The 10,000-nt window shown below is 36.7% G+C and overlaps 1 protein-coding gene across 1 annotated transcript in view; it reads right to left on the bottom strand.

Annotated features, from left to right (window-relative positions):
• Positions 1-10,000, bottom strand: part of Atg17 (autophagy-related 17) — a gene marked incomplete in the record, with an annotated part of 44,623 nt that overhangs the window by 14,008 nt on the left and 20,615 nt on the right. The window contains 6 exon segments of the mRNA XM_086552219.1: positions 882-1,093; positions 1,218-1,382; positions 1,523-1,714; positions 4,890-4,928; positions 8,348-8,422; positions 9,536-9,661. Of these exon segments, the coding sequence (XP_086408345.1) occupies positions 882-1,093; positions 1,218-1,382; positions 1,523-1,714; positions 4,890-4,928; positions 8,348-8,422; positions 9,536-9,661 (809 nt within the window).

Genomic DNA, 10,000 nt, shown 5'->3' with positions numbered 1-10,000 from the left:
AAGGGTGGCATTGTGTATATATATATTTATAAATATATGTATGTATCTAAGGATATTTCTCTCTCACTCTCTCACTCTCTCACTCACTCACTCTCTCTCTCTCTCACTCACTCACTCACTCACTCACTCACTCACTCACTCACTCACTCACTTACTTACTCACTCACTCACTCTCTCTCTCTCTCACTCTCTCACTCACTCACTCACTCTCCTTCTCTCTTTCCCCCCCTCTCTCCTTTTCTCTTTCCCACCCCTGTCTCCTTTTCTCTTTCCCACCCCTCTCTCCTTCTCTCTTTCCCACCCCTCTCTCCTTCTCTCTCTCCCTCCTCTCTCCTTCTCTCTCTCCCCCCCTCTGCCTCTGCCTCTGCCTCTGCCTCTGCCTCTGCCTCTGCCTCTGTCTCTGCCTCTCTGCTCTCCTCTGTCTCTTCCTTCTCTCTCCCTCTCATTCTCTGTCTCTCCCTCGCTCTCCCTCTCTCTCCCTCTCCCGCTCTCACTCCCCTCTCCACTCCTCTCTCCCTCTCCCTCTCTCTGTCTCTCTCCCTCTCTCTGTCTCTCTCCCTCTCTCTGTCTCTCTCCCTCTCTCTTTCATACACTCACTCTCTCAATCTCAATCTCACTTTCACTCTCACTCACTCTTATTCACTCTATAAATATAATAAAGACTAATACACATTGAACACATATTTTCAAATATGCAAGTCAAACAAGCATGTCGAACAAATGAATCCATATAAACCTAAAAATGAATATACTAATAAATGCATATCAAGTAATGTTCTGGTCAAGGACAAGTCACCCAGCTGGCAATAGTTTAATCAATCAATAAATAAAAATTTTCAAGAGCTAAATCCTGTGTTGCATCATAATTGCAATAATCTCACCTGCTCACTTCCTCCTGGTGTTCACGGGTTAGCTGTTCCTTCAGGCTCTCAAGTGCTTTCTTCTCCCGTTCACTGAAGCTGACCTCCAGAATCTGCACAATCTTGTCTTTCTCCTCCTGGAAGTGAGCCTCAAACCGCTCCTGAAAGTTCTTCTCCAGCTCGTTCCGGTCACTCTCTGCTCGCTGGAGGACGTCCTCGAGGCTCTTCAGTTTCTGGGGAATGAATGGACTCCTTGTTAATGAGCTTTTCTTTGTTTCTTTGAAGTTCTTGTTTCAGTAAAGTTGTCTCCCAAATATAGCCTGACATCCCAAGGTGGGATTCTACTAGAATACAAACCTGAGTCAAGGACGTGAGTTCCTCCTGCCGCGACGAGTCCTCTTCTTGCCATCGCTCCTTCATGGCCACCATCTCCAACTCATGCTCCAAGCTCAGCTGCTTCACTGCCTCGTTCTTCTCCTCTATCAGAGCTCTTTTCACTTCCTCAAACTCGGCAGTTGTTTGCTGTGTCAGGTGTGGTAATTAATTTACATTTTCTTTTACACTGAAACATGGCCTATTCAAAAATTCAACTTGTGGTAAATGTAGATATCAGAAAATATGTGGAAGTGGGGGAAGGCAAAAGGGTTTTGATCCTAAGTTACCTGTAGGTTTTCCTGGTGCCGGTGTAACTGTTCTTGATACATTTCAATTTCACGCTGGGCATCTGAGAGTTTGTGGGCCTGCAAGTCCAGTGTACCTTGCAACTGCTCTTGCAATTTGTCCTTATCTGCCCTGGCTAACGTGACAGCCTCGTTAACTGCTGCATTTTGCTCCGCTGACGTCTGCACTTGTATCTGTTAATATTTGCAACACTTCAATTTCTGCTAAGCAAAATTTTATTCATCATTCCCTGGGTTAGTTACCATTAGAGAAACGGGAGAGAGAGTACAAAAATAAAATACACAAATGACTCTTATAAGTAGCCATGCCAAGCTCAGCTAACACAAAATACATAACATCCTAAAAGGCCTTCCCATATCACAAAAATCAAAATGTAACATCTGTCTTACAAGACAGCCTCTTGATATTTGTAACAGCAAGATAATCTCAACAGAAAAAAGGGAGTCAAGATCATAAATACTCTAGCTGTGGTAACTATCTAGTAAGTACAAAGAAGTCGAGAAAATGAACATTTCAAAAAAGAAAAAGAGAAGGCATTTCAATTTCTTGTTTTTCAAATTTGCTCAAAACTCTGGAACACTGCAATGTTAGTCCACAAGCCAAAGATCAACAACACACTCAAACTATAAATTCCTGTTGTAAATATTGTTTACGGGAAAGGAGGTATTGGTAATGGGAGCTCATTTCATGTAAATTTGTAAAACAAAACTTAACCCCTTCGACACTATGACGCGTATACTGCGTCATCACAGCGCTCGCGTCAAATCCGAGGACGCGCATACTGAGTTCTGGTGGAATTGAGTTTTCTTTCTTCCGGATACTGTACGAGATCTTTCAGAATAGAGGTCGGATATGATACGATATATTAATTGACTTTCATTATTATTAATTTATTACATAAGAGTGGGATTCGCTTATACCAGGGGAGGCACTGATGGGCCCTGCTAGCAATCATTTTATTATTTATTTATGGAACATTATGTAAAAATATAAAACTTATTATGATTAGTTTACCATACTATTTCAATCGTTTTCTTTGGTCATCTGAGTGAGGCCTCCCACCAAGGTCACTCTTTCCATCTTCCTCCCAACCCATGTAAATAACTTGTCACATGCCCATGGGGGAAGAGGTTAACTATGCATATTTTGATATATAACACATGATGATTATGTTGAGGTTTTGGCTTAAAACTTGTAGAGGTTTTGGCTTAAAACTTATCATATTCAATAGCGACGTTTAAAATTTGGCGCGCGCCGGCAGCTCGGATACGGCGCGAGGAGCGTTTTCTACTGCCCGTAGTGAAGGGGTTAAAGCTATGCTATTATTAGGTACTTAATCTAGAGTTTGGTAAAATCTATGTCACACTATTTTACCCAAAATCCAATTAATGGAGTCGCAGGACAAGGGCATCTTATGCACACAAAAGAAGTTTACCTATTTGAGTCAATCTAAACCAATTAATCTTTTTCCTTTTCATTGCAAGATTCCTAAGCTTTTTTTCAAACAGGGACTTTGGGAATTTAGTCCATCATAAAATCGTGTATATATTTTGATGATACTCCTTCTTCACATCCATTTGTTCTTCCAACTTTCCTGTCATGGGCTCTCCTTTTTATAACAAAGTTCTGATGTGAAAATTTTTTTCCCCCTGTAGTATTCAAATAGCTTATATGAAGCTACACACCATATCATAATTACATAATAAGCTTGAAGATTAGCTTCTGATATCTTATAGTACAAGCCAGTCATAATCAGGATTTTCCAGCCATTTTTTGATATTGCATTTTTCTCAATAATAATAACTCTCCTTTAAATCAGTATGCTCATCAGCAATCCTTTTTCAGTTCTTCTTCTAAGTGACCAGTATATTTCACATCAAAATAGAGATTCAATCAAAAGTACCTCTGACTGGGCAAAACATTCAGTGTGAGTGCAGAGTCAGGCAGAGTTATGAATTAAGAACATGCAAGGTTTCTTCTAAAGCCTTTCAAGCTCCTTTCTGAAATGTAGCATGATAGAAATAATTGTATTGAAACAGCATGATAAAAATCCTTGCTCTGAAAAAGAATGTCTGCTATCACTAACTTTACTAAATATTTATAGTGATTTAGTGAAAGTGACATAATAAGGCTTCACTCAGGACACATTGTATCATATTTCCTAAAAGAAAGTTTAAAAGCCATATCTATGTCTATGCGAACCTTACTGCATTACATCTAAACAATGTTCTCCTATTTGCCCGATTAATTGAAGCCTATGTTATCTTATTAAGAACCTCTAGAAATACGCATTAAACAAGGTACAGCTGCAGTTGTATGAGAAGGAAAATGAAACTTCAAAAAAACAAAATCAGAACTGGTCAAAGGTAAAGCTACTGTGAGCATCGGCAGTTCAGTAAAACCCACCTTGGTGAGTATGGGGAAATATCTCATTCTAATAAAGACTTCCTTGTACAAATAATCAATGCTAAGTCAGAGTGGAACTACTATACATGGGATTCTTTTTGTTCCAATTTATCAAAGGATTTTCCCGGTAAAGAAAGCAATGCCCAATTTCACAAGGAGCTTCAGGAATCACCATATAATTAATCACTTTCTTTACCATGTTTGAGAAACTTCTGTCATGTACTGAGCAATAAGAATTCTCATACGTCTTTCTCCCTTTTATAGTAGTAGTTTCATTTAAACCTGAGCTTATGAATTACATAGTGCAATATTTTTTTATCACTAAATCAATTTATCATTGTATTCAGAATGTAAGAATAGAAGACACAGGTATAGATGTTTTGTTTCCAATAACTTGGATTGACTCCATGTTAAATAAATGCCTGTATGTTATGTCATATAGCAAACAAACCTCTTGAACATTTATTCTCAACCTTAATTCCTTGCACTGATATATTACTCCAGTATATGCCTTACAGGAGACATATGAAAATGCTCTAAGCCCAGTAGCATAATGCATCTCATTTCCTCCTACCCACCATGTAGGGGTTGAGTAACTCTGTACTAGGTGGAGGGCATTGCTTGCATGCACCACACCATATGGGTACAGGTGTGTCACTGCCATGTACACAGTGTGGAATGGAAACTATGCAATTTTTCAGGGGGACAGTAGAATTTGTATCTCATAATGTATAGTTCCTCAGAACTTGTTATTACTTCAATAGACGTATGGCAGCAACCTTTCAGTCCAGAATTTGCTTAGACAAACTATGGCAGTGGAACTACATCCATACTTCTTCTCACTGCATTTCTTTAGCACTTCAGCTCTATTCTTGACCACAGTCACGCAATTTGCATTTCACACTGTGACCCTAATCTTGGTAAGCATTTTTTCTATCTTACCGTTTTCATTTCCAGAGGGCAGTGAGGACTGAGCTTGCACTATGGAAATAAAAAGACATATTGATAGTAGGAAAGTGAGTATTCAGCCTATCACACTGAGCAGAGAGGAGAAGAGAGCAGTGAATGGAAAGGACTCAGTGCACAGTACAGCATGAGGAAGAATATAACTGGAGAGACAATCTTGAGATACAAAAAGACAGCAAGGGAAAACTCTTGTGTTAACAGCTTATGGAAGTACACAGAGTTTACATCTACCAAAGTTGTTTTTCCTCTATACTAACCATTACCTTCAAATGGTTCTATTAAAAAATAAGTCCATCTATTAACCTTATTACCAAGTTCTATCAAACAAGTTTATTTTCCATGCCAAAGTAATCATGTGGCTGGCAACAGTGCTCATAATGCTCATCCAAGGAGAAAAAATAAATCATACAAGCATGAACAAAGAAAAATATACACACAGTCATACAAATATACATATATATATATATATATATATATATATATATATATATATATATATATATATATATATATATATATATTTGAGAAAGATGGTAGAATGCAGTAATGCATTTAATATAGAAATACAAATATTACCTCCTTGACCTTGACTCGAACTCGGGCCCTCAGAGTGAGAATCCTGGGGCTGGATTCACTAACATACGATGGTAAGGCATTTACCAGATGTCAACTACCAGAGCGTTTACCAGTCATGGCAAAGTGGGATTCATCAAGCGATGATAAGTCGCCTGGTAAGGGTAAATAGACTTTATCACCGTAATTTGATAATAACTCTGGTAAATCGATTCCGCCAATCAGCGAGCGCCTTACATAATTTTTTAGGCTCCTTTGACCAATCCCGTAACATGTAAACAAAACCTGATCCAACAGCGAGACTTTTTTGTTTCAAGAAATGATAAAGATTTCTTCTGTGTTAAATTATTTCTATATAAATTAATTTCCTAGAAAGCATATTCTATTGCATGATCTTATGGATCATATATAACGTAATGGTTTTCAAAAACATACATTTTTTTTTTTTTAGATTGCAGTCGAAAGGAAAGAAACAATGGCTCCACGCAATGGTGGTGTTATTTGTATCAACGTTTTCCAAAAAGAAATGCCAATCAAACCCTAAGATTATGAATAATTGTATCTAAATTAATGCAAGCACAAAAATAATTTATACATTTATATGTTTACTGTTTTTCAGCTGAATGTTATTAAAACAAAATGTTTGAATTTCTCAAATTATTAATTCCATGTATTATTTTCAGTTATTGTAGGCCTATGACGAAGCTGCATGAACATTATTCTCGCTTATTTCCTGTGAATTTTATTGATTTTTGTCATATTCATATGAAAATGAACAGTTGCCATCACTCTGATCATAATAAGTGTACATGCAAACTAAAGTGTCGCCTTAAATGTTGATTTTTTGCTGAGATAAAGCGAGATGAGAGAGTCATCGCTGTAGTTGCCAGTGGACATACCAGTGCTCCAACCACTGGTAAATTTAGCATTGTATTCTATCATGGTAAGTTCTTCATGAATACCGATGCGGTCTTTTTACCTTCATAATTGTAGTTACCAGCGTATTTATCATGGTAAGTGCGTTAGTGAATCCGGCCCCTGGCTCCTAAACATTACACTACACAACCCACTAAAAGGTTTGTCTAACCAGGTGCCATACAACTACCATTATATTTCTATATCAAAATGCATTACTATATTCTACCATCATTTTCACATAGATATAACCTAAGTAACCTGATTTGTGACTTGAATTTCTACTTCATTCCCTGGTTAGACAAACCTTTAAGTGGGTCATGTAATGTAAAGGTTAGGAGCCGGAATTCTCACTCTGAGGACCCGAGTTTGAGTCAAGGTCAAGGAGGTAAAATTTGTATTGATATATGTATATATATACATATATATATATATATATGTATAATATATGTATATATATACATATAATACATATATGTATAATATATATATAATATAGATGATATATATACATATATATATATATATATATATATATATATATATATATATATATATGTATATATATATATATATATATATATATATATATATATATATATACATATAATATATAATATATAATATATAATATATAATATATATACATATATACATATATACATATATACATATATACATATACACATACACACACACACACACACACACACACACACACACACACACACACACACACACACACACACACACACACACACACACACACACACACACACACACACACACACACACACACACACACACACACACACACACACACACACACACACACACACACACACACACACACACACACACACACACACACACACACACACACACACACACACACACACACTGGATAATCACAAAGTACCGTGACAGAGCAATGAGCAACTGTGACAAGAGCGCTTAGAACAAATAAGATCCATGTTTAGAAAGCATAACTTCAGTAGTGATAAAAATGATGACTATGAAGATAATAATGATGATTATGATGATGAGGATAATAATTGCAATTTTTCTTTCTCCCGGATATTTTACACTACAATCATGAAACATTTCTTCCAAGCCAACATATTCAATTGAGAAGAGGCTATTGAACAGTCGAAAATCAACTCCATGCTACTTCACAATGCTAGTATCATCAACGGTGTTCAACGAAATCTTGGAGACGCTGTGATTCCAATGCCTGTACGAATATAAGCATAATACTACACAAATGATAATGCTTCTTAAACCCTAAAAACAGCACTGAAAGCCCGATTCACACATAGGATGGGGAAGATGCCTTATATTTTTCATTTATTATCTAATTCAGCTTTTTCAGCTTCTCGGCTCTAAACACACACACACTCACAGGATGTCTCCCCAAAAATCAGACCTCATGTCATTAACCCTTTTCAGATAAAGGTAACAAGATAACATGAGGGAAGAATCACAGTGAACTAAAAACAAATTACAAATTCATGAAATTCTTGCAAAATTCAAAACTGGTATATTAATTAACTACAAAATCTGTGCATTTGATCCCTGTGGATTTTGTCTTTCAGGTATTCACTAACTGAGCATTTTGATTCTGCTCGACTTACCAGAACTATTTTTCCATCTTTTATCTTTATGGAAGTTACTCTTATATTTTCTTCCACTACATATACTATAATATTCTTTATAATGTAATTATATCTATCAAAATCCTTTTAAACTGGTCAAATATGGTCAAACTGGTATATCAAGAATCCTTAAAGTCACCTGCAAATGTTCTTCAGACTCACTTTGGGAGAGTATAACAGCAGTTATATAATTATATAGTCACAGTACATTTCCTTACAATCTATTGCAACAAATACTAATAAAGCCAGTTATTAGTGGGAAAAAAATAAGAAATACAAAAACTGCCTTACCTGTAACAATACATCCAGGAGACGGGAGGACAACTCTGAGATGTAATTGACGTAAGTTGCCCCTTCATCACGAACCTAAAGACAAATGATGTCAAGGTCTGAGTAACCCAACTGAGATGAGACGAGCATAAATGATGAAAATTCAAACTGTAACATAATAACTATAATTTCTAGACATGCAAAATAGCAATCTTTCCACAATAGGCCTCTAAGACACAGAAGCAGTATAATTATAATAATGATTTATAGGAATGTTAGAAACTGCAATATAAGAAGTCATCTTTTAAATATCAAAATATCATAACTTATTTCAATAATGACCACAGAAAAGCAAAGAAATATTCAAATTTCACTTCAACCTAGATACAACCTGCTAATATAAGCCTGAGGGAACCTATAAAATGAACAGGAAAGGAATTTAAATGAAAGAAAATAAGTTCCCCAGTTTCAGAGACCTAAAAGCTCAGGAGGAGGAGTGGACATACTTTTAAATATTTTATTTTTTCTCTGATACAGTAAATAAATGTTTCCCCAAACTTCAAACTCCTCCTTCCATAAAGTCATGCTAGTGATGCTATACTGAGTGTACAATGTACATTCCTCCTTTGTGGAGACTAAAAGACTTAGTTACAGGAAATATTTGTAAAAAAAAATGTCATAGCCATACAACTTTGTCAAAACATGAAGAAACACAAAAAAGTGAAGATTTGCAGTCCTCTAATATATAAATAAGCAGGAGTTGGGTGGAAAAGCTAATTGTTGGGCAAAGCATGAGTCTTCCTCTTACCCACAAACCTACAAAATGGCAGCCCTGTGTAACCCCAATGGGTTCCATAATACATAATTGCTTGTCCATCCAGTACAGTGTACAGGATCGTGATGGCAATCTAAGTCAAATTATTACACTGGGGATGATAGGGGAAGAGGATATTATAACCAAAAATACACATATTGCAGTGATAGAAATAAACCCAAAGAGAAGAGTTATAAAGAAGCCAGAGAAATAATAAAAGAACTACATAACAATCAGTGTGCATGTAAGAGTGAAAGAAAACCACTGCATGAGCAATTACCAAAATGGATTTAAATTTAATAAGAATAGAGACGGAAAGAGAGAGAGAGAGAGAGAGAGAGAGGTAGGACGTCACCCACTCTTCTCACAGAAACTGGCATGATGGACGCACTTACCTTTCCCCTGAGAGAAGCCAACTCCCTTTTGAGACTGACAACTGCATCTTTACAGTCCAGGGAAGCCAAGGCATTGAGTCGTTGTTGCAATCTATCCACTTCGTCCTTTGCCTCATTCAGGTCACTCTGTTGATGTGAATTTTACGTGATCACCAGCTCCCAAGACACAAACATCCCATGTAACAACCGTACAGCATTTTTTAAGGAAAATTAAGATATAAACTTGAGAGAAAGAGAGAAAGAGAGAGAAAGAGAGAGAGAGAGAGAGAGAGAGAGAGAGAGAGAGAGAGAGAGAGAGAGAGAGAGAGAGAGAGAGAGAGAGAGAGAGAGAGAGAGAGAGAGAGAGAGAGAGAGAAAGAGAGAGAAAGAGAGAGAAAGAGAGAGAAAGAGAAAAAAAGAGAAAGAAAGAGAAAGAAAGAGAGAAAAGAGAGAGAGAGAGAGAGAGAGAGAGAGAGAGAGAGAGAG

Source organism: Penaeus japonicus, unplaced genomic scaffold (assembly GCF_977035675.1).
Source record: "Penaeus japonicus unplaced genomic scaffold, GWHDUDI00000001_assembly GWHDUDI00000026, whole genome shotgun sequence".
Taxonomy (NCBI): domain Eukaryota; kingdom Metazoa; phylum Arthropoda; class Malacostraca; order Decapoda; family Penaeidae; genus Penaeus; species Penaeus japonicus.
Note: the sequence above shows the minus strand (reverse complement) of the source record. Positions and strands in the feature narration are given on the sequence as shown.